Below are 26,210 nucleotides of genomic sequence, written 5' to 3'. Positions count from 1 at the left end.
TGAGTCATCTTTAAAAATATCTTCGCCTCCTTCACACTTGGAGCTCTGACAAGGCGGGGGCCAGGTTTCACTCTTATCTGTGTTTCCCCAGGACCATGAATAATGTTTGGAAATAAGGTTTTCAGCTATCTAAAAGTGGAGCGTTCTTAGGAAACCTTTCATAACCTGAAATGGCGTAAAGCAAAGAGTACCCCCTGCTCTCCTTAAGGTCAGCATTATGCCACTTTGCTTTCATGAAAAAAAAGCCATTACCATACTAATGCAGGTTAAGTGGCATACCATGAACTTTAGGAAAGTGGAGGTTACCTGTAGTAGGTGTTGAGTAAAAGAGTTTCTGTGAGGTGTGTTTAGCATAAAACATAAATATTGATGTTTGCTATCTCATCGCTTCACAGATATATGCAGAAGTTATTTTAATGCTTATACATTATTGCAAATTATTTGAGAAATTAAATGTGGCTAAAAATTCAAGTAGTTGCTATGATAAGTTATGACCTGGTGTACTTTCAGACAAAAAATATTTGTTTATTTTTGCAATTAACATTCAAATGTATTAGATGTAACTATTCTATGTGGAACTTTGAGGTTATGGTGAGCAAAGATTCCCTGATCTACTAACAATACTCTGTGTCCAAAGCTAATTCAGAAGGGACAGAGCCTCCAAAGTGACAAAAAAAAAACCTCTAGATTCTATGGAAACACATTTCAATATCGTGTCACAGGAGGATGGAGGGTCCAGAAAAGATGTCTCCAAGAAAAAAAAAAAACAAAAAGAGAGAGAGAGAAACTGATAAAGCATCTGATGTGTTTGAACATGTCAAGCAACAATTTACATTTCTGGCTGCCAGGAAAGGGATGAAATAGTGAAAGAACCCTAGAAGAAGAAGCCACCACCAACAGACAATCATTAACTCTCAAGCAAAATAAAAACTATAAGAAAAGAAACTCAGTCACAGGACATTAAGGTGGTTCAGTTGTGCACCATTTCTACATAAAACAGTGATGTAAAAACTGAATGAAAATTTAAACAAAATTTGCTAAATAACCAAATGGGGAAAAAAATGGAGACGAAAAAGTTTGTTTTGTGAGGATGGTGCTAGAGCAGGCTGAAAAAAAAAAACCTTACCTTACAAAGTCGGAAGTTGATATGTTGTATTTTCAACTAGAAAACCAAATAATGACTGTACATGCATGCTATTTAGAAACACAGAAGTAAGTACTAGAAAAAAATGGTGAAAAGACTCATATATGTTGGCTTTAGGGAACTAAGAAGTTGAGAGATGTGACATAAAAGATCTTTCTTTGTTGTTGGGTGTTATAATTCTCACAGTATTATTTGAGTTTTTAAACCATGTTCTTGTTACCAAGATAAAATTGAAAATCAAGTTAGAAAAATCAAGGAACCCCAAAAGAAAAGAAACGACAGACCTAAGTCGACCCTGTTTAGAGTGAGGAGTGGAGTCACAGAGGCATGTGAGACTACGCAAGGATGCTTCCCATTGTCCCGGAGACTGGGCTGCTCTGATATTTAGTAGCAAGGCCAATAACGAGGGCCTCCCAAGTGCAGGACGACCACACACAAAACCAAGAAATGACCAGGCCAAATGCCAATAGCACCTCCGGTGGGAAACACCATACTCGATGGGAAAAAGAGTAAAGAAAAATATAATGGGGGAGGGGGAGGTAGAAAAGAAGAGAGGAAAGTATCACATTAGAAAACATAAAATAATAATGGCAGAAAGAAGCTGAAACCTTAGTAATCACAAACCCACTAAATAGTCCTGTTGGAACAAAGTAAAGGTGAAGAGGAAAAGATATTTACCATGTAAATGCTGATAAAAATAAAGTAGACTTAGGGATATTGATATTATGTAAAAAGGCATCTGGCTGGCTCCGTCAGAAAATCATGCAACTCGATCTCAGGGCCATGGGTTCGAGCCCCACAAGGGGTGGAGAGATTATTTAAATAAATAAAACTTTTAAAATTATAGGGGCGCCTGGGTGGCTCAGTGGGTTAAAGCCTCTGCCTTCAGCTCAGGTCATGATCCCAGGGTCCTGGGATCAAGCCCCACATCGGGCTCTCTGCTCAGCGGGGAGCCTGCTTCCTCCTCTCTCTCTGCCTGCCTCTCTGCCTACTTGTGATCTCTGCCTGTCAAATAAATAAATAAAATCTTAAAAAAAAAAACTTAAAAATTATATAAAAATGAATATAAAGAAAAAGTACTAAACGGGACAGAGTAATATTCTCATATTAATAAAAGTGAAAGCCTACAAAAAACATATAGCAATCATGAACTCTCATGCATCTAACAATAGAACTTTGACAAATACAAGAGAAAAACCTGTGATAAATGGCGGGGATATAATGAAAACTCCACTAACACAGGACGGACTCTCTCAGAAAATGACAGAGAAAGAGAGACTTTAATTAACATGGTTTATAAACTTACTCTCTTATGGACAGATATCTCTGTATGACTTTATGCATATAGCTACATATGCATGTATGTGTATATAACACATGATACACACAGACATACAAGAAACATAGATTGCTACTCAACAGCAGAAAATTATTTTCAAATACCTTGAAGTACTCACAAATATTAGAATTCATACAAGTACATTCTTTGACAAATAAACATAAAAAGAAGAAAGAAAAAAATGGAAGAGAAAATGAAGAGAGGGAGAGGAAGATTAACAAGAAAAGAATAAGTCTGTCCACTTGGTTTTTTTTTTTTTAATTCTAACTAAATCTTATAATAAAGAGAAAATAAAAGCAGAATGATTTTGAGAAAAAAAAAAAGGTGACACAATTTTAATAATTGGGTCAGGAAAAGGCAGAAACCCGAAAATAAACATCTTCAGTGCAGCTAAACTTTAAAACAGACTTCGGCTCAACAGGTGGAAGCTGAGGTACACGACTGGAGAGAGCCAGTGGTGAGCGGGACCAGACAGCTTCTTGTGCGTCCGGGACACTGGAAGCTCCACGGCCACGGGCAGGACTCTGAGCATGTCCATGAGAAGAAGACTTTATTCTAAATATCTGCCAAAATCAGAAGTCGTGAAACGCCTTCTGAATTTTCCTTTTTATCACCTTGCCTTCACCCAGGTCAACCAGATTCGGAATCCAGGTCAGAAGGCTGAGTGAACAAGCAGTAATAACAGTAATAAGAGAAGCAAGGGTGGAAAGACAATTGACCACACCCTCTCCTCCAATAGAGCTAAGACCAAGACAGCCCTAAATCAGATTTGAAGTTTTAACTATTTCACAGACTGATAATTCTAAATACAAGACGAGCCTGTGTTTTGTAACCGAGAGTGGCCATATGTATCAGCCAGGGTCCCAGCAGGAAACAGATGGCACTCACACTGGGTAACTGAGGGGAGTTTCATAAAGGACTATTTACAGTGGTGTGAGCAGGGCTTGGGGAAAGCAACAAGGGACCATGCAGAACCTCGGGGCTTGCAGCAGCATGAAATCATTAGCACTCCGGAAGGGACTGGGGTAGAATCAGTTTCCAAAACCTTAGAGAGTAGTTACTGGCCAAGGGCTGCCTGGCAGAAGAGGAGGCCTTTATAGCTCAGGGACACAGCCAATCCTCCGCAATCCAGCAGGAAGGGAACCAGAACAGTCAACATTCTGGCTTCTCTCCTCCCCTACCTGACTCTACGACCTCCTGCTGATACTTCCTATTGATCAAATCCAAACTGAAGTCCAAGGACAATGACATCAGTCTGGATTGGCTGCCCAGGCCTAAGAGCAGAGGAGGTGGAGAGTACATCTAACAGGCAAAGAAAATATCCAGCACACAGTAAGCCTTACGATCACTGAGCCCACCTGTGCTGATTTCTGAGGGGAAGGGAAGAGCCACCCCCATTAAGTCCGAAGGCAAAGTGTTTTCTAAGAGTGTGCCCCGAGTGTCCTCCTTGTGGACGGCACGGTGTAATGTATAACAGAATGTGGATATAATTTAACTACTGATTTAGTAATTGAGGGAAGTGATAAATTCCTCTGGAAATAAATAGTGAAAAGAAATATTTCAGTCCTGGTTCTGGGACTCGACCCTTTGGGCTCCAGCCCTGCCCTTGTCGTGTTGTTGTTTTCTGATGATCTTAATGTGCTCAGTTACGGAAGCTTCTCAGACCCTTTTTCATTTACTTTAGTCCTGTTTAACATATGCGGCTTTTTGTCTTCCCTGCCTTCGCCTCTGCTATTCAGCTGTAATTATTCTTCTATCTTTCAATTAAGTCTCTTCGCGTTCAGCCATGTATGCATCGAAACATGCTATCTAGTGAAAGACACTTTTCTCTGTCTTTGAAGAAAAATCTCTGCCCTCCTCTTCATCCATCAGAGCACTGTAGTAATCTAAACTGGCTTCAGTTTCTGATTGCCACTATGCTAATCTGAGCCCCATTTGGAAGGATGGAACAGTACACTGGAAAAAGCATCATGATAATAATAATAGCTATCATTTATTAAGCCTTACGATGGCATGGGCACTTTGCCAAGCACTCTACATGTGTAGAGAAGGAAAAATCGTTTCCTCGACCCTCTTAGGGGTCCCCGGCTGGGGCTGAAAATTAAACTGACAAAGACAGATTAAGAGGCAAAAAGCATACAGATTTATTTAAGTTTTATTTGCCCTGGGAGCCTTCACAAAAAAATGAAGATCCGAAGAAATGGTTAAACCTGAGTATTTTTATGCTAAGTTTGATGACGAGTGGAGGGTTGTAGAGGAATATGATAGGTCACAGAGCATAAGGTAAGGGGAGGAAAATGGGGGAAACTTGGCAAGGCCTGTTTACTCAGATTCTGCTCAGCGTCCCTCTGTCTTCAGAGATAAGGATGCTCCTTTCCTCCAGGGAGAGGCATCTCTCCCATAAGTGTTTTATGACCCGTTTCAGGGGAGAAGGGCAGGGGAGGTTAGAGTCACCTTCTCACTTGTGCTGTTTTCTCAAACTCCTTCAGCTTCCAAAGTATTGTACCGTACCCCAAGCCCCATCCCGTAATTTGCACCACCGATATCACCCCCAGTTAAACTGGAAGAATCTGGGGTTTCCTTGAGGAGGAGAGCATAGGTCACAGATAAAAGTAAAACTGTAAGCCGGCTGTCACTGAAGAGAGACCGTGCTCTTATTCATATTCTCTATACGTGTGTCAGTTTCTCTCTCCAGCCTTACTATCTCTGTGACCTCAAGCAACTCGCCCAACCTCTCTGTACCCTCAGTTTCTTCATCTGCAAAAGGACAGTGATAGTAACACCTGAGTCTTCCTACCTGATAGTGGTGTTGAGGAAATGTATTGGATGTATTATTGGAGTGCATGTATTTGGAAATGACTCTCCGGGAGGCAGTGTAGGATTGCTGTTAATAAATGGTTTCTGTATCCACTACTGCTCCAAACTACACTGGCTCTCCTAAGAAGTGACCTCAGAGTAACTAGTCTTTTACGGAGCCCACCCTGTCTTGCTGGCCTCCTCAAGATTCCCTCTTCTGGACTGCCTGGCCCATTTGCTCTTTGTACCAGGAACCATCCAAGCCTGTTGGGCATGCAGTGAATCCTGTCCACACAGTTCCTCTGACGCCTGTACTCGGTCATCACTCTGGACTCTCAGCACCTTGAGAAGGGCATTCATCCTATTCCAGAACCTTGGGGCAGGAGGAACTAGCTCCTGAACAACACGTACTATAAAAGTTGTCCCCCAGGGACAAGTATTTTTCCCAGTGGCCTTTTTCTGTTTCTGTTTCCCTTTAAAAATAATAATAAAGTTCTTTTATTACATAACTGTGGGACAAGGGATCAAACATCTGTGCTTAAAATGCAAAAGGTGCCCTACATTCAAGCCTCTCCTGCCCAGAAGAAATACCCTTTGCAACGTTTAAATCCTTTAACTCTTTCCTCCCTTTACTACATGAAAATTATAAAGAGCACCGTGCTATTAATCTGTAACTTCCTAGTGACCTCACGGTAGGCATGAAATACCTCTAGAAACCTCAACCCTTACCGGTTTGCCTGACTGGGTTCTAGTAGCAAATCAACTCAAAAATTTTATGAACACGAATTTGCTTTTCATTGTTTTCCTGTCAATCACCAATGAGATTTTCATTGAACAATAAAACTGAGCAGAAAGGAAGGGTTGGAGGACAGCTTCCCATACCTACTCTATGAATTGCATCAGGTAAATTGATTCTGTTTGCCAGTTAAATACAAATGTCTTCGTTTAACTAATTCCATTTTAATGTGTTTTCTAGAACACCTCTATAAATCTGGTGTTTGTGAAAATGAGCTAATGGCATCCTTTTTTTGACTAATGAAAATCACAGGCTTGAGCATTCGTGGGGTATTTGAGATGGTACCAACAAGTATTGATGGATCTCACAATGCTGCAGATACTGAGGCAGGACTCTGGACCTTCAGTCCTGGCTCCCATTTCCCAAGACAAGCGAGAAGACGTGGGGGTGAATAGAGGTGGAGATGCTGACCTGAAGAGAGGCGGGTCATGTCCGGATATTAGCACCCTAAAGATTTCTGAGCCCACCAACCAGCAGGACAAGAATTCCTAAGAACTGGCCTCAGCAGGAATTTGGGGTTGTTGGGTTTTAGAGGGTGTTTTCTGTCTTAAAAAAAAGTTCCAGAAATCCCACACACTAATTCACCCTGGATAACTTCACTTCTTTGAGTCTGTTGTCCTCATCTGTAAAAAGGGAATAATTATATAGGAAGTGTGTAAAATGTCTGCCATGGTGGCAAGTAGTAGCTGTTTAAAAAGGCAGCTATGAGGACACCTGGGTGGCTCAGTCAGTGAGGCATCTAACTCTTGGTTTCTGCTCAGATCATGATTTCAGGGTCATGAGATCGAGGTCCTCCATCCCTGTGGGACTCTGTACTCAGTGTGGCATCTGCTTGGGATTCTCTCCCTCTCCCTCTCCCACTGCCCCTCCTTCCAATTTGCACACATACAATATGTCTCTAAAATAATAAATAAAATATTTTAAACAGAAGCTATTATTGTTACTGTTATTATTCTTGTTGTTCCTGTGATAGCAGTTTTTTTCTATCTGTGGTTTGCATATTTTCAAATATCTCATTAGACTTGCTAAGGTATATTTAGACTCATGCAATATACCCAAATGCATCTGATGACAGGATAGCATACAGCAGCTCTGCTACAGTTTTTGTCTTTTGGACAGGTGCTCTTCAGAACCAATGTATCTCAGAAATTAAAAGCCCAGCTTGAGGTATTACTGAGTCATAGTCCATTGCCTAGGAGAGCAGAACCATCCATCCCCCCCAGACAGGGCTGCACTTGGTACCGGCGGGTCTTACTAAATGTGTATGCGATCTAGGTTTTGTTATGTACTTGAAATGGTTAATTAGAAGAGGTAGGGGAATCTGAAATGTCACAGCAAGCTCCTCCTGGCCCACTGTCACGTTTCATGAATCTTTGTGCTGGACGCATTTGGATTGAGCAGTGACCCCCTCCAAACACATTGCTTCTGTGTCTCTTCTCTTTTAACACCTATTTATGTCCCAATACATCTGCATTGTGTGGCTCAGTGAGATCCATTAAGTCCTTGGGCAGTGTTTACAGCTCCTGTTTTTATTATAATTTCTTTGAGGCTCAGATTTCTCACATAAAGTGATAGAAAACTACTGTACAGACAGTGAGTAAAACACTTCTTAAAAGAAAAGGGAAAAAAAGAAGTTTGTATAAGATTCGCGATTTCAGTCTGCGAATTCTCAGAGCAACCCTGTGGGTGAGAGAAAATAATTTCTTGTAGGTTTTAGGTAAAGATATAATTTAGCTTTATTTGCAGACACAAAACTCTAAGAAAACATTACTTGCCATCAATGCCTCAGGCTTTAAAAATATTTATGAGATCGACATAGTTACCAGGAGGCAGACACTTCCTTTCAATGTCAGAGGTCAGGCACGTTGGCTAACACCTCAGATAATATTGATGTACCTTCAAAATTTAAAATAATGTTTATACCATTTATTTATTCATTCATATATAGAGCACCCATCCTGAAGTATCTGGGACACTGAACAAGGTTTACATAAATCTGACTGTTTTTTCCTCTGGGCCATTTGGCTCAGTCTGGTAGACCATAAATATTCAATAACACTTTACAATGACAAAGCATCTTTTATGCAAACATCTCTAAGTACATTATTCACCAATATTACAATCTCCTCTTTAACCTACTGGTAAAGTCACAGAAACTAATTGACTTTCTTCAAGGTCCCACCACAAATTGTTTATTTTGTAGATTAGAGTCCAGGTGTCCTGATCCTAGCTATAACTAAAGGGAGAAAAAAAACAAACAAACACATTTTTTAGGTGCTTAAGCTGATGACCTACACTAAATATTTCTAAATTGAATCTATTAGGCAAAACGTCCTCCTTAAAGATGTTAAATGTTGTGATGCATCCAATTGAATTTTATAACTTTTGTTCTAATTTGCCCAAGGCCAGTTACCATTTTCAGAGCCCCAAGTATGACCTATTTTAATTGAATTCTGTTACAAACACTTAAACTTTCACTCTTTAATCAAATCAGGTTTCTAAATAGAAATTAAAGTTGGAGCAGAACACCAAAACTTTTCACGGAAAGTCCAGTTGCAGTAACAGCACGGCCGTACCAAAATACTTGAGCAAAGTGAAAAGCTTTTGTGAAGTGAAAAGGAATTACTGTGAGATTTGGGCAAGTCTCAAACACTTTCAGATTATGCAAGCAAAAGAAAATACCTTAAATTCGTTATTTTACAGCTCTTTTATGTTAAAGTAAGGCAGTTTAATATAGACAATAAAATATCCAAAAATAAATAAATAAATAAAAGGAAAGATTTTTAGAATCACTCACAATGGGGCACCTGGGTGGCTCAGTTGGTTAAGGTTACGTATTTATCTTAGGCTCAGGTCATGACCCCAGGGTCCCGGGGAGCCTCATGTCAAGATCCCTGCCAGGTGGAAATCTACTTCTCCTTCTGCTCCTCCCCCTGCTTATGCTCTCTCCTGTTCTCTCTAACAAATAAATTTAAAAATCTTAAAAAATAAAATACAATAAATGACTCACAACTATGATGGTCGTTAACGCATTTGCAAATGCCCAACCTCAGGGAGCATAGCTGACCAGCTGACGAAGGGCCATCATAGGTGCAGTTTGCACCGAGGCCATACCTTCCCGAGCTGATCCCAGGCGGTGCTGACTATGGCCAGGCTACTATGACAAGCCTGTCCATGGAAGATGTGGGACTTTCCGACAGGAGACTTAGCACTTCCCTGAAGACTTGGCAGAGCTCTCCCTTGCTCTCTTGCAGTCTAAATGCTTCACTCGAACCGCCTTCTTCCTTCATTCTCTCCTTCACTCATCAGACCTGCATCCCAACCTCTCTCACTCTCACTCATTTCTGTCATGAAGAATAAACTTCTTGCATGTTTAACACCATCCTGGCCTCTGCTTCCTGCAGGACCCAGTCTCATGTGCTATCTGATGGCAGTGATGATGATGGTGAAGATCAAGATGCTGGTGATGGCGGTGGTGTTGATGGTAGTCAAGGTAATGATAAGGATTACCATCTACTGAGTTCTTTTTAAAATGCCAGACCTGGGGCGCCTGGGTGGCTCAGTGTGTTAAGCCGTTGCCTTCGGCTCAGGTCATGATCTCACGGTTCTAGGATTGAGTCCCGTGTTGGGCTCTCTGCTCAGCAGGGAGCCTGCTTCCCTTCCTCTCTCTCTGCCTGCCTCTCTGCCTACTTGTGATCTCTCTCTGTTAAATAAATAAATAAAATCTTAAAAAAAAAAAAAAATGCCAGACCTGGGTGGCTCGGTTAAGCACCATACTCTTGGTTTTGAGATCAAGCCCCACGGTAGGCTCTGTGCTCAGTGCAGAGTCTGCTTAGGTTTCTCTCTCTCTCTCTCCCTCTCCCTCTGGCCACCCCACCTCAGAAAAAAATAAATTGATCTTAAAAATAAAGCCAGGCCACGTGCTAAGAGGCTGCCTAAATTATTTCATGTACTATTCCCCAAAACCTCCAAAAGATAGATATTACCCACCTGAAGGACATAAGTCTTAAAAAGGTTAAGAAACAAAAACAAGATCACATTGCTCATGAAAGTCAAATATGAACTCATGTTCTTCCTCAACCAGTAGAGCAAAGAAGCACTGGTGCTAGCAACAGCTATATTATATCACTTCTCTGAAGTAATATGTTGTAGTATAATCTTCCAGCCCTTTTTCTGGATAGGTATTACAGTTACCATTACACTCAAAATAATAATGCATGAATTTAAACCTTTTTTGGTAAGAAATTGAATTTTTATTTAAAATTTTTGATTTCTTAAAAATTTGCAATTATTTACTTCACTTTGGTTGCGTAGACCTGACCCAATCATTCTGATACTGTTAGTTAACTTATTCAAACATTTTTCATATCTGTATCCCATATATGAAGAGCCAGTACATCAACTCTGAGTAGTTGGGAGAGTTTTCCCAAACTCTTAAAACAAACAAAGGTCAAGCAAATGAGTCAAAGCCAAGAATTTAAACAATTGGGACCATTAAAACATCCAAAATAACAATACCCAGTCTCCAATTTTAGAATTTATTGACACTATTAAATAGATCACTTAATAACAAACTAATGGGCTTTTTCTAAATGAAACAATTGGTACCAAAAAAATGCACTTAACAAGATTTATACCCCATAAGCATCTTTCTAAGAAAGAAAACCAGCTTGGAACTCATAGCAGCTTGCTAATTCAAGAACAGATCTTTCTGATGGCAGCAAATGCCTTTTAGAATAATTTGAGGTTTCTTTGACTCATACTAATTGACTTTCCTCAAGGTCCTCCAGGAATCACTGGGTCAGTTTTCAGTCTTGACAGATTTCTGTCGATGTCTCACAACAACTCCCTGAATAGTTTTCCAGACTTTTCATGTTAAGGACTGATTGTAGCTGCCACATTTCCACAGTATGTCAATTGGCAGTGTAAAGGGATATTCCATTGGTAACTCCCCCAAAATAGCCTTCAGAAGTCAATATCCCTTCTACTAAGAAGAGCATGCTTGCCTTGCAAATATAACTTCAAATTAAGTTACCAAGACATTGCCTTCCAAACAAGCTGCCCCTCCCGAAGTCCCTTCTACAGAGAAAGGAAAGCTACTATTGCCCTTTGCTCTGACTCTTCAGCTTCTCCCATCATTGAATTTCCATTTCTGTTGGAACTGGGAAGGGGTCTGAGCAATAGTTATGATGTCAGGTGCTTGACAATTGCCTTGATTTTATAGAAGCTGGAAAGACTCACATTTTAACTTTCTCCAACCTAACACAACTCTTAAGCTCTGACTTTTAAATGGGCAAGAAACTAAATTCCTAAATACTTTCTTAGCCTCTAAAAATCTACTACCTTGGGGCGCCTGGGTGGCTCAGTGGGTTAAGCCTCTGCCTTCGGCTCGGGTCATGATCTCGGGGTCCTGGGATTGAGTCCCGTATCGGGCTCTCTGCTTGGCAGGGAGCCTGCTTCCTCCTCTGTCTCTCTCTGCCTGCCTCTCTGCCTGCTTGGTCTCTCTCTGTCAAATAAATAAGTAAAATCTTTAAAAAAAAAAAAAATCTACTACCTCTGCAACTCCTTCCTATCACAACACAGAACATTAACCCTCCGCCTTGTACTCATATCGTCTGCACCACTCATTGTGGCCATGAGTTCCACATAGCCTCTGTTGCTTTGTTTCTTGTGGACCTTATCCCATCATATTCCTCGCCTGTCACTAAGGCATTATGCGACATTGATCATATCAATCCATCTCTGGTTTCTGTAACACGTTTTAAAAACCACATTCCCGAGAATGGAGTCAAGAGTCGCCATTTGGGGAAGAAACACTCAAGAAGGAAATGCTGGGGGAACAGTCCACCCACCTTCCCTTCAACCAGAGAAGCTCCATCACTATCTCTTTTGTTAGAGTTCTGAGTTAGGCTTTCCTAGTTCTGCTGCATTAAAATATGTTTTTAAACCACTGGATTAGAAGGTTTCTAAAATTCTTTCTAGTCAGTCTGACTTCCTAAAAGAATGTCAGTTCCATGCGGGCTCCTTCTGAGCTTATGAGTTCCTCTATAGCACTTGATCCAGACCTTGCAACCTTTGCTCATCTTTGCACGTCCCTCTAGAACTATTTCAAGTACTCTCATCCATTATGACTTCAACCATCAGCTAGATGTCGGTGATTACCAGCAAATCTAACCTGAAGAGGAGATATGAATTTCCAATCACCTTCCAGGATTTCCATTTAAATACTCTGGGAAGGAGGGGATCACTTGGTGGCTCAGTCCATTAAGCATCTGCCTTTGGCTCAGGTTGTGATCCCAAGGTCCTGGGATCAAGCCCCAGCACGGGCTCCCTGCTTAGGGGGGGAATCTGCTCCTCCCTCTCCCTTTGCCCCTCCCCCACACCACTGTGTGTGCTTGTTCTCTCTCTCTCTCTCTCTCTCTCTGAGATAAATAAAATATTTAATTAATAAATAAATAACCTAAGGGAATCTCAAGCCCACATTGAACCCATCTGACTGCTACCACACCAAGTCCAAACCTGCTCTTCCTCCACTGTACTGTGTTTCTATTCATAGTGCCACAAGGCAACTGGTCACCTCAAGTACAATGACAAGGATCACCTTAGTTGTTCTCCTACATCTTTCCTGCCCTGCATTATATTCATGAACATATCCTTCCAGTTCTCCCTCATTGTTGTCTTTTTATGCTTTCTCCTCCATTCGGCTCCCTCCACCCAAATTCAGGCCTTCATTCTCCCCTGTTTCACCTACCGCAAGAGCCTACTGGCTGCTCCCCAGCGCCCATGTCTCCTTCCTCCAGTTCAGCCTCCACACGACAGTCAAATCTCCTTCTAACATACAGACTTAATCACATTTTTCCTTTTGCTTAAGAATATTTTATGGCTACCAAGAACCTATTGCCCATGATCCTAACACTAATGTCTTACCTTATATACATCACAACATGGACCTATCCTACCTTTCTAGCTTCAGGTCCTGCTTTTAACTATCATCAGAAAACAGACTGTTGCGGCTTTCTCAAAGCATGAACCATCATATGGAACACTTTAAAAAAAAAAATGTAAATTCCTGGACCCTATCTATAAATAGTGGTGTTGTATGGGCCCCCCAAATCTACATTTTAAAAAGAACTCTAGGTGATTCTAATACATTCCAAAATGTTAGAATCCTACACCACTTACCTACTTTACCAGATGTGACTATACTATTCCTCAAAAACTACATAATCATAATTTCATGCCTTTGCTCAAAATGTTTTCTCTGATGATATGCCCATCCTGAAAACAAAACAAAGCAAAACAAAACAGAATAAAACAAGCTTCTTATTAAAAGCCCAATGTAAATGCTCATAAAGTGCTTCCCATTTTACTCTTGTATCCCCACCCCTCCCACCAATGCTCCACCAACATCTGGTTTGTTCTGCCACTAGGATCATCACATCACATCGCGGTTCTGCATCTGCTTCTCTCCCTCACTAAAATGTGGGATTCGAATGGTTTTATTACCTTTTTACAGTACTTTTACAGTGGAAGCTCTAATACAGTGAGTCAATGTCTAACTGGGAGGAACTATGTAGCAGGGATTCAAATAAATATTCATTCAATTTAATTTAATTATTAACTCACGTGAGGCACCTGGGTCCTCCAATACCTCATGGAAACAGATCTTTTCTGACTCTTCTGGCACATTTTCTCTCCCAAGTCATCATCCAACATTAAGCCAACTACATCACAGTTTCAGAATGGCTGTACCTTATCTTTATTTGAGCCACAGAGAGTGTACTAGGGTGACCCTGGCAGATGTCTGGCCTCAGCTGTACAATATCTATGCTTGAGAAGCTTTCAGCTCTTCCTTTAGCAAGTCAGTTGAACATCAAGAATTTGTTGTGTACCAATATTTGCCAAGTTCTCAACATTGCAGGGAACCAAAGGACACATTACGGTCTCCATCACCTCCATTCCCATACCCTGTTCTTCACACTAAAAAATAAATTAGGCAATGACCAAAGTCCCTTGCAATATTTCACCCTGTGAAAGAACCTTAGTCTCCCACACTCTGTTACAGAGTGGTTGATGTGCATCTCTAACCTGTGCCTGCAATCTAGACCCGGATAATAATTTATAAAACATATGAAGTAATGGACCATCAAGAGAAAATGTTGCTCTTTCAAAGATCCCCAAGTATGCATCTGTATGATAGACTACAATGACTCCAAAGGAAGATTATTGTCTTTAGAGTAAATAATGCTCTTTTCCCCCCAAGTCTCAAAGCCTGTATTTAAATGATTATTCATGGGTGTTGTGGGAGACTTTAAGCCTTAGCTTGGCAATTCCCAACATAAAAATGGGTAATGTTTCAAAAACCTTGTTTATGAGTCACCTGCCCAGAAACTCACTATTGCCTCTTACATTATGTCCCAAATTCCCAGGCCAACCCCCAAAATCTATTTATCTCATTACACACCTGAAGGGTATTCAGTGACACCTACCCCTATTTACAACATTGTTCCTTTGAGAAAATGTCCTCTAAATTCCCAGTCAAGTGACATGTAAATACATTTCTGCCTGCATTCAGAGGCACATGGGGAAAGACAAGGGGATGAAAATGAGAAGTGAATGAGCACAGACATTCAGACAGGGATCAAAACCCTGTTAATCTTATATATACATTCAAAAAAATGCCTTTCTCTACATGATTATTGCTCATTAGGGGCAAAGAATTATAGCCTCCACTATCAAGAGAGAGATTTTCAGAATTTGAAGTGACTACTACCCTCTCCTAGCTACCTGGTTGAAACATAAACATAGTTATAAAAAGATTTGACATTGACTCTGGAACTGTCCAACCTCTTCTCTATATTTTCAATTTTCCCCTAAATCCATTAAGTGCCTCTTATAATTAGCATACGTTTGAAATGGGCTTTAAATGGGTACACCATAGAAAGTATTTTCTTATTTTGTGTCAACAGAAAAGCAAATAAATTTACAGTTTCAAAATATAAAATAGGCCCTTTTCGATTAAAAAAGAAAAGAAAACTTAACTTGGTTTTTTTTCTATTATTAAAATGTAAAGGATTTTTAAAATCTCATTTATTTTGTCAATTGGTTCTGCTTAACATTCTTCAGCCCAGTCCACTCTCAATTATCCATGCTAAGGAAGGGGGATCAGTGGCCTGGATAATCTAAAACAGCAGACAATTTTAAAAGCCCTTGTATTTGGCCTGGGCATACTTTACAATCAAACTCTGATTATCCACACTAATGAAAGGAAGAACAGGCACCTTGAGAAAGATCCAAAGCCAATATAGATGTGCTCAGCCAGTTCAGAGCATCTCGAGGCAGAGGCCCATGGAGCATAGCAGAAGGAAAACAACAGAGCCCCAGCTACTACCTACGATGACCACCCACATCATCCAAAATACCAACATACAGCTACAGTGTCTATACCAAGCCCTCTCATGAGAGAAATCATCTTTAGAAGTATGGAGTTACGGGACCCCTGGGTTGCTCAGTCAGTTAAGCAACTGCCTTTAGCTCAGGTCACGTGCCCGAGGTCCTGGGATTGAGCTCCCCACATCAGCCTCCCTGCTCAGTGCCGAGTCTGCTTCTCCCTCTGCCTATGTTCCCTCCCCACCCCAGACTCCTGTTTGCTTTCTCAAATATATAAATAAAATCTTTAAAAAAAAAAAAAACAAGAAGAAGAAGAATCATAGAGTTATGTCCAAATGCCCCTAGGTAAAAAGGCATGCTGCTTCAAACGGTTAATGTAAGAATGGACTTTTCAGGGGCGCCTGGGTGGCTCAGTGGGTTAAGCCGCTGCCTTCGGCTCAGGTCATGATCTCAGGGTCCTGGGATCGAGTCCCGCGTCGGGCTCTCTGCTCAGCAGGGAGCCTGCTTCCCTTCCTCTCTCTCTCTGCCTGCCTCTCAGTGTACTTGTAATTTCTCTCTGTCAAATAAATAAATAAAATCTTTAAAAAAAAAAAAAAAGAATGGACTTTTCACATGTACTAAAACCTCTTTTAGGTGTTCCCTTTGCCCCATGCCACTCCCTCGCCTCTTACTCTACCAAGTTCATGGGTGACATACTCAGAAGAGGGGTATAAAGGCTAGAGATGAAGGAAACAGTGTGTGGGAGGAGGAAGTACTCCAGCTTGGAAGGTAGGAGGCCTGGATCTTTGTCCCCTGTTGGTTTCTGCTCATGCCAGCAGTCAGGTGTGCACCCAAGCAGAGGGAACACAGCATTCAGCAGGACATGAAGGTCATGGCACATTTAAAGAATGGCATGTGCTTTATCTTGGTCCAAGAAGAAGATACAAATGAAGAAAGGAGCAAGAGGTGAAGCTGGGAATGTAGTCAGAGGTGAAAGTACAAAGAGTTTTTCTGTGCCATGCCAGAAGTTCAGAAATTACTCCATGGAAGGTAGGAGGACAATAAAAGTGTTTTTAATCATTGTTAAAACTTACTGAACACAGTTTGCCCAGGACTGCTCTAAGCATTTGATGTTAATAAACACAGTAAATGTTTGCAACAACTATTATCGCTGTTCCCATTTTACAGATGAGGAAACCTAAGACGGCAAAGCCCAGGAGTCTCCGAAGATCGCAGAGCTGATAATTGCTGGAGTCAGGATTCCAACCTGGTCCTTTTGCTCAGAGCTCTTGCCGTCTCTCAAGAAATGGAAGGATGTCATCAGAATTTTAACAGACCACACTATAAACAATGTGCTGGAGGGACTGGAGGACTATACAGGAGGGTAGGGTATTTCAAGAAGACAAGAGCCAGTGAGTCCCAGAGCTAACGGAAAGGTAATAGTAATGGAGAAGAGGGGGTAACCAAGAGGTTGAGAGTAGCTAGAATCAAAAATAATAATAATAATTGGTTAAATAAAGGAAAGAGGAGAGTCTAGCAGGAGTTCCAGAGTGCTGACCTGGCCACTGTGTAATGGCCTAATAATTTTTAAAGACTTTATGCACTGGAAAGCGATCCTTACCAGATGGGCAGGCCCAAGAAGGAATGGCACAAGAAATGCTTTTTGTTTTCCAGTGCAATGCTGGCACATACTCATCCAAATAAACAAATGTCCCATCTTAATTGATGAATTAATTGACTAATTAACAAAAACAAAAGAACTTATGTACAAATATTTAGGCTAATATATGGAACCCATATTCCAAACAAATGATTGAAGTACAGCAGATTTTTTTCTTGTTTTTCCAGGTTAAATATATTAACTCACATCTCGCTTTTCATGTAACATCCATAAGCCGCTATAGAAAGACAGATAAGAGGGGTACCTGGGTGACTTAGTGGGCTAAAGCCTCTGCCTTCAGCTCAGGTCATGATCCCAGGGTCTTGGGGTTGAACCTCGCATTAGGTTCTCTGCCCAGCAGGGAGTCTGCTTCCCCTCTCTCTCTCTGCCTGCCCCTCTGCCTACTTGTGATTTCTGTCTGTCAAATAAATAAATAAAATCTTAAAAAAAAAAAAAAAAGAAAGACAGAAAGAAAGATAAGAGAGAAAAAGCCCAGCATGAAGAGGAAAGAAGCAGACATGTTATAGTTTATCAAGATAGTTGTAGGGGTCATTAAAAAAGCCAAAACCATTTATAGAACATTCCTATTAGGATAAAAAATATAAAAAGGGTATGTGTACATGAAAATCTGTGGATATATAAAAAAAGCTGGAAGCCTATACTCAAAATTTGAAAACAGTTCTCTGAATGACTCTTTTATTTCTTGCTTATTTACATGATTTTTAAGTGTTCTGCAATTATCTTGTATTACTTTCATAACACACACAAAAAAATTTTCTAAGCATATGTGATAGGCATTTCTATTTGGAACAATGCTGATACAAAAGAATACACAGGTAAGCAGGTGCTTACCTATACATAACCCACATATGTCAATAGTGATGCCAGTGGGTACCTTTCAACAGTGTCCATGAAGCCAATGGAGGTGTGGAAAATTTTGTACATGGAATGTCTGTGTGTTGAGAATAAAAAGAGGTAAGAGGGGGCGCCTGGGTGGCTCAGTGGGTTAAAGTCTGCCTTCTGCTCAAGTCATGATCCCAGGGTCCTGGGATTGAGCCCCACATCGGCGGGCTCTCTGCTCAGCGGGGAGCCTGCTTCCTCCTCTCTCTCTCTGCCTGCCTCTCTGCCTACTTGTGATCTCTGTCAAATAAATAAATAAAATCCTTTAAAAAAAGGAGGTAAGAAATGATGCAAAGTGCAAATGGCTTAGAGCAGCTGACCTCAGAAGCAGATGCCTGAACATGGGGCCCATGTAGGTCATAGTATTCCTCGTCCACTGTGCCTTTCTCACATTGTCTGAATATTTCACTTTCTCCCATTACATTGTCTGAAATTCGACCAATTCCACGTTATCTCATCTTCTTTCTAAAAAGCACAAGACTAGACAACGTCTGGAGGTTGGAAGCGTTAGTGATGAGGAGAAAAATGATAATGGTAAGAAGAAGAGAGAAATTCACTTGCTAACTTGGAACAATGCTTCATAGTTTATGAGGCACTTCCATATATTAACTCATGTTAACAGATTTCAACTTCCAGGTGGGGATGAAGTATACATATTTAATTTCTCTCCCTTACAACCTCACTGAAATGATAGTAAATAAGAAAATTCACAACTGAGCTAAAAACAAAAGGAAAAAAAAAAAAGACCTGTCCCAATAGAATACCACATTTACTAAAGTATTTCCAGATAATAGAAAGAAAACGGAATTGTCTAAATGGTCTGAGAAACTAAAGGATTAAGAGGAGATCCTCTGGGGAATCTCCATTTTAACCAAGCGGAGAGCAGAGCAGGTCTCAGAGAGATCATGAAGATAATTAATTAAAGAATTATCTATCATACTGCTGGCTTGATTGGTTCTTCTCCCGCATAAATAAGCAGTTGGTACTCCCTTAGCCTATGTTGAAATCCTAAAAAATGCTTAATAAAAGTGAGAGATGTGCTAGGAAGGATCCTTATCAACAGTACTGAAATAGTCAAGAGAAGTTGAACAAACTCAAGCCAAACAAGAACTCAAAAAGGAGTAGGGACAAGAGTCATAAAAGTAACAAGCAAACAGTTAGACAGGGAAAGACAAACACTGTATGAACTCACTTGCGTGGAATCTTAAAACAAACAAAGCTCATAGAAAAAGAAACCAGAGGCAGGAGGTAGGGAGGGGTTGGAGGAAGGAGCTCACTAGGCACAAACTTCCAGTTATGAGATAAGTAAGTACTGGGAACACAACGGACAACATGATGACTATAGCTAACTCTGCTGTATGATGCACTGGCAAGTTGCTAAGGAAGGAGATCCTAAAATTTCTCATCGTAAGGAAAAGACCTTTTTTTAGGGGATGGTGGATACCTATACGAGATGATGCTAACTGGCCTTGCTGTAGTGATCATTTCCCAATATGTGTAAGTCAAATCATTATGCTGCACACCTTGAACTTATACTGTATGTCAATGACATTTCAATAAAATTGACCTAATAAAAATGTAAAATCCTAAAAAAAAAAAAGCAAACAAAAATATTCTTCCTTAAAATCCTTGAAATCTGGCAGTTATTGAGCTCTAAATCTTGGCTCTTTCCCCTCATATATAGTCTTTTATGAAAAGATCTACTGTCAATAGGACCCATTCACTTATACAGAACACTGCTTCTTACAAAATCAGCCCTGTTTCAGTTAAATAGAACTATTTAACTTTAAAAAACAATTTAGATGCTGATTTTTTTTGTTTGTATATTTTATTTAAATGCAATTAGCCAACATACAGTACATCATTAATTTCAGATACAGAATTCAATAATTCATCAGTCTTACATAAGACCCAGTGGCCCATCACATGATGTACCCTCCTTAATGCCCCTCACCAAGTTATCCTATTCCCCCCACCCATTTCCGCTCCAGCAGCCCTAGTTTGTTTCCTGTAGTTAAGAGTCTTTCATGGTTTGTCTCCCTCTCTGATGACTTCCCATTCAGTTTTCCCACCCTTCCCTGCTGATCCTCTGCACTGTTTCTTATATTCCAGATATGAGTGAAACCATAAGAAAATTGTCAACATACTCTTTCATTCATAAACATGAACAGACTCTCAAGGGTCACCAGACTTTGGGCAAAAACAAATAGCATGAAAGATAAGGTCCCAAAAAAGCAAATAACCCCTAAATCTCAAAGTGATACAGAAAGCAAGCAAGAGAGAGAGAGAGAGAGACAGAAAGCAAGAAAGAGAGCTCCCTTTTTTAAACTAGCATTCTTAAAAACACTTGAAAACAAAAACAAAACACAGCTTCCTAAAAGTGAAACAATCAAAGAATAATTGGAAAACCTAAAAATGTAATTGCCGCAATTAAATATCTAACATTGGAGTTGAAAAATAGAATGAAAGAAGCGAAAGTCTAAATTAGTAATCTGGAAGAAAAAGTTGAGAAATCATCCCAGATCCAAAGAAGCATAAAAGTTAGAAAAATTCCTCCCATATTCATCCAGTGAACATTCAAAAAAAGAGATAAGCATTAGAAATTCTACAGGTGAAGGGTACCTGAGTGGCTCAGTCAGTTAAGTAACCAAAGCCTGGTTTTGTTCAACTTCATCCTTCTCATGTGTCACGAGCTCCAGCCCTGCATTATTAAACTCAGAGCTCACAGGGGAGTCTGCTTGAAGATTCTTTCCGTCTACCCCTTTCCCCAATTTGTGTGTATGCACACACACATGTGCTCGCTCTCTCTTTCAAGTAAATAAATAAATCTTAAAAAAAAAAAAAAGAAAAAGAAAAATTTTTTAGGTGAGAAGTCTAAGGCTTAGAGACATTAAGTGACGTAATTCTTCAGTAGTTCACCAATAGAGTCAGATATACTCCAGATGTGTCCCACTGATAAGCCCAGGCCTGAAATTCAATCCGTACATGTCAGTGTGGTCCCCATACTTGTTTATAGCTGGTATCCATTCTGATTGGTTCATGTGGATGCCAGCATAGTCAATATCAGTTTTCTATAGCTCTATTCTTCATGGTCTTAACGGTTCCATACTGGTTGTTTATGGCTGGTATCCACTCTCACTAGTCAATGCAAGTGCCAGTCTAGCCTATACCCGTTGTTTACAGTTGGTATCTGCTTGGGTGTTGAAGGAGTTGATGAATATTTGAATATCATTCCTTCCTAAGCCCATACTCTTTCAATGATGCCTACAAAATGTCATGGTACAATCAAAAAAGGGGGATAGGTTAAATTAGGGATGAAGAGTAAGGAGTCTGCTTGCTTGTGATGAGCCCTGGGTACAGTATTGAAGTGTTTAATCACTATATTGTACACCTGAAACTAGTATTACACTGTATGTTAGCTAGTTGGAATTTAAATAAAAGTTAAAGGCAGGGGCAATAATTAAGACTATTGGACAACAGATTTGGTTAGTACTGGGGAGGGAGGAAGTGAGCTAATGAAATATAGGGCCTGTGCTGACATCTAAAGCAGGTAGAAGAAATGTACCTCTAGCTTAGGTGTGTACATTAGATGAGTTTTTAAAAGGGACTAGAGAAGATTAAGCCTGAATAAAATCACCAGAAATGGGATCTAAAACCAACTAATGCAACTACACTGTTTACTCTCCTACTTTTTAAATGCAAAAATAAGGGGCAGCTGGGTGGCTCAGTGGGTTGAAGTCTCTGCCTTCGGCTCAGGTCATGATCCCAGAGTACTAGGATCGAGCACCTAATCGGGCTCTCTGCTCAGCGGGATGCCTGCTTCCCTTCCTCTCTTTCCACTTGCCTCTTTGCCTGCTTGTGATCTCTGTCAAATAAATAAATAAAATCTTTAAAAAAAATAAAAAAATCTTTAAAAAATGCAAAAATAACTCCACATTTCTTAGCTATAGGATTCCATCTTTAACATCCAAAGGCAAACAGAAGGCCAAAGTTTGAGCCCAGCCCTAATTTCTTTCAACACAAAGCCAAAATCAAAGTTAAATCAAAATCCAAACATTATATTGGTACCCAGTGCAGCATCAAAGGTTGAAAATGGCATTCATAAAACTGAGGCCTTTGCTTCTCTAAGAACCATAGACTCAGATCCCACCAGGAAGTGTTAATGGAGTAGTTTAGACTTTGCTTAGGATTTGTGGGATTTTGCAGAACATGTTCATCCCTTAAGAGCCTTCCCTGAAATCACTGGGAGTTATAAGCTCATAAGAGCTGTAGAATTGGGTCCTAAATGTCATTTTCATAGCTCCTCCGTGGCCGACCGAGGAAATAAACAAAATGCTACTAAGCTACTTGCTGTTTTCTGTTTCATATCCCCTCTAGCAGAAAACAGAGGCAGAGGTGGCTCCACAAAGGGTTAAAACTCATGAGAATTGTTTTTGTAGTTTAAAATATTGTATAAGACTCACTCCTGTACAAGCGATGATTATCTGCATTTTTTTCCTGCCTCTTCATCTAACAAATACATTTTACAGTTTTTACAACGTTCTTTACAACTCACCTAAAACACATAATTTTCCTCCTGCTTATATCACTTGTTTATTATTTATTTATTAGATTTATATTGTGCTTTCCTCCAAAAGGCTCGAAGCACCACACAGCCAACTCTTATATAATAAACATTTCATTAAACTCTTCTTAAAAACCATAAACGGGGAAGTAGCCGGAGTGGAGGCAAAAGGGATATAAACAAGGTCAGGAAGAAGAAAGAACCTTGGGGTCTGGTGAAACTGGCAACCGAGTAATCAATATATTAGCAAGCCCAGTGATCAGAAAGTCCTGCCCTGCCCCTTTCCATCAGCCCCACCTGCAGAGACCCTAAGGAGCCTTCTATTCCAAGTAACAGAGCCAAAATATCTCCATTTCTGGGTGGGGGGGCGGTGAGGCATAGGGCAATGAGGAGGTGGGAGATGAGCTAGTTATCTATCAGGATTCTCAGGATATGTGAAAACAAAGATACCTACACAGACAACTGTGCTTTGAAAACCAGGGGAAAGATATACATGGTAATGCTTCATAACAAATCACCAAACTGTTAGATTTTTTTTTTTTCCAAATACAATTCATGTTTAGTCCTCAGTTCTGAATGTATGTGATTTCCAGTGGTTCTGTAGACTTTCAGGACCAGGGCAAACTTAAAGTTCAAAGATTCTCAAAATCACAAAGTGACAGGGCAACCTCAGCTTTTAAATCCCAGGCCACACTGACTTGACAAAGCCATAGAACAAAGCCATTGGCATCCCCCCATATGTGATCTCCACAACAGTGGGGGGGTAGCTAAATGGGAACTCTCTCAGAAGCTGCTGGTAGAACCAGTCCAGAAGAAGTGAAGAGGGAATATATTCCAACATGCAGAACAAAGAAGAAATGACCATTCCCACTATGTGCTGCAGACAATGTAACTCAGTAGAAGAGAATACAGCCAGGAGAAAGAACAGATAATAGTATTATCATTGCTGTTACTATGTGTCAGGCACTCTCTCCCTCTGGTTACATATGTTAACTTCTGTCATCCCCAGAACAAACCTACAAAGTGAGCAGAATCATTTTCCTAATTTTAGAAATAAGGGAACTGTGGCTTAAGTTATTAGCGGAGGTCACTCAGTAAGTGCATGACCTAGGATTCAAACCCAGAGCAAAAAGTTAGATAAGGGCTCTTAGGTGGAAAACAGCAAACATAAAAAAATTCTGAGTTGACAAAGAGAGAAGTCATGTTGGATCAAGTCTCCCTACTTCAAAGCTGCTGATATAGAGTTAACAGCACAATAGCAGGTTAGAGGCCACAAATAAAAATCTTAAAATAAGGCTGCAGCAAGCCTGGTGCAGAAAAGCATGAAACAAACTGACAGAAGAAGTATGGCAACCTGGAGACCCCATGAAGACAGGAGCTCAGAATGGACCAATGAGGTCATTCCTGAGTCCAGAGTGAACAGGACCTGGAAATCCACAATATTGTCTTATGTAACCGACTGCAGATTTATGCCAAGTTAACCACTGAGTCCTACAGAGTCATCCTCAGAAATCCTTTTGTGACCATCCCCATATAAAGACCATGCATTGAGCACTTACTAAGCACCACGCATTTGATACACATCATCTTATTTAAGCCTCATGGCAACTATAATATAAATACCATAATTATCCCCATTTTGCAGATAAGGAAGTACAGAGAGGTTGAATAACTTGCTCAAAGTCATACAGAACTAATAAAGAGTTCAGATGGACCCCAAGTCTAGGGAGTCCAGTGACTTGTTCTGGCCCCCAGAACAGCGAGGAAAGGAACCTCCCAGTTCATGATGATTTGCCGCAGCTGCTCTAGGAAACTACTGCAAGAAACTCTCCAAGCTTTGTTTAAGCCAGGGTTGCCCACATGTATTTGACCAAATAAATATTGTTCCCATGATAGAGATGAACAACCCTTAATTCCTTAAGTGGGAAATATATAGGTTTTGGGAAAACTAGCCTAATCTTCCCAGTTTGCAGATGAGGAAGCTGAGACTCGGGAAAGAGAATGCACTCACATGCTCATGTGTGGTAGGACAGAGACCAGACTCAGCCCTCCAGCTCCATTCTCTCCCATCTTGCAGCTGTTGTACTCTTTAGCTGCCCAGGAGATGGGACAGCACATGAGATTAGGCTCTGCTTTGTGGCCACCAGAAATAGAACAGGACACCATTCCCTAGAGAGGAACATCCTCCAATCAAGTCTCCTGGATTCTTTGAAGAAATTTACCCAGTATTTTTCCAGCCAGTAGGGGAAATTATGTTTTTTGTTGGGGGAATTGGGACAAATGTGTTCAAGAAACCAACAACAAAGGCAGCTAGTCCAATGTAAACGGATGTCTCAGATGAACTTGAACAAACTGAAATTATAGGTGCCGCTTGGCGGTCCACCCCTCACTACCACGACTCCTGCGTAAGGAAAGGTACAAGGGAAGGTGAGCTTCTTCTATGTGAAAGGTGACAGTTTCACTGATACAGTTATGGGCTCATTTATCCCTTTCCTTCTTTTCCTTTGGCTTCCTCACCCTCACCCTCTTTCTTGGCACAGAGGACCCAAAAAGGTCATTTCCATCCCAGCCCTAGCAAAGGCGAAGGAGCTTCTCTTACCTTCCACTTGATAAGCTGCCGTGGATGCCCCCCATCCAAATCCTTCGGGGAAAGCCATGCTTTCAGAAGAAGGCCAGCTAGACCATTCAGCCAAACAGGAGCTGTGTGCCCTTTAGTTAGTGGAGTCCAAGAAATTGTGCAAACAGTCAGTGGACTCACTCTGACCAAAGTCTGGAATACAAATGTGTATGCAAACAAGAAGGCAGCCAGATTAAATGATCACACTTGACTGGCCATGGCCTTGATATGAATCCAAGACACTTTGTAAAGGCAAGCATTTCCACTTTCTTCTCTGGGCACTTGCAGATTCTTAACAGAGCTGGACCAGCCTGGATGCTTTCACAACACATCCATTCATCTAGTCATCCATTTTAATAAAATACGTGGACATTGTTTTTAAAAGACACATAATCTTACTAGAATTTTCCCTTCATCTATTCCTCCCAATTCTTAATCCCCACTCCTTAGACATAACCATTTGCAACTGTTTCTTCTGGAATTTTCTCCCACATTATTTAAAGAATAACCTGAGATTACTACTTCTTAATTTGCTTTCAGTTTTAAGTAATAACTATTAAATTCTGGATATAGAGGTAGAAGATCTAACTCACTCTCTCTGTCTCCCTCCCTCTTGCTCTCGCTCCTCTTCCCACAACAGAATGAGATTCCCTTTGTTGTTTAAATAAATACTCTATATTTACATTACTATGACTATATATGGTCAACACTGAGGCGTGTAATAGTAGTCCATGCTTACATGCAACCTTTTATTTTCTCTGGGGTTAATCAACTGTCTGGTTTTTGTATTGAATTTTCAGTATACCTATCACTAATTCATCTCCAAACAGTCCAATAGAATTCTGACTCTCTGGCTTCCAAACACCTCTGTTTCCCTGCTTATTCTGCAGTTTGTTTTTTAGGCAAACAGAGCGTCAGTTAATCTGCACCTTATATCCCCTCTCCTTTGTGCTTTCTTCCCCTTTATCTCTCCCTTTTAAAGAAGCAAATCCTTGAATAACTTTCTGATAAAGGGGGCACGGAAA

At 40.5% G+C, this 26,210-nt stretch overlaps 1 protein-coding gene across 2 annotated transcripts in view; it reads right to left on the bottom strand.

Moving 5' to 3' along the window:
- Window positions 1-25,335, bottom strand: part of LOC101690769 (cytosolic beta-glucosidase) — a 112,259-nt gene extending 86,924 nt beyond the window's left edge. For both annotated transcript variants that reach the window (XM_004762687.3, XM_004762688.3), the window contains exon 1: window positions 25,168-25,335. In XM_004762687.3, the coding sequence (XP_004762744.1) occupies window positions 25,168-25,225 (58 nt within the window). In that variant the 5' untranslated portion in view covers window positions 25,226-25,335. The remainder of the gene's footprint in view (window positions 1-25,167) is intronic.
- Between the last annotated feature and the right edge of the window lie 875 nt (window positions 25,336-26,210).

This window comes from Mustela putorius, unplaced genomic scaffold (genome assembly GCF_011764305.1).
Source record: "Mustela putorius furo isolate JIRA1106 unplaced genomic scaffold, ASM1176430v1.1 tig00000083_pilon_pilon_pilon, whole genome shotgun sequence".
NCBI classification, from domain to species: Eukaryota; Metazoa; Chordata; class Mammalia; order Carnivora; family Mustelidae; genus Mustela; species Mustela putorius.
Note: the sequence above shows the minus strand (reverse complement) of the source record. Positions and strands in the feature narration are given on the sequence as shown.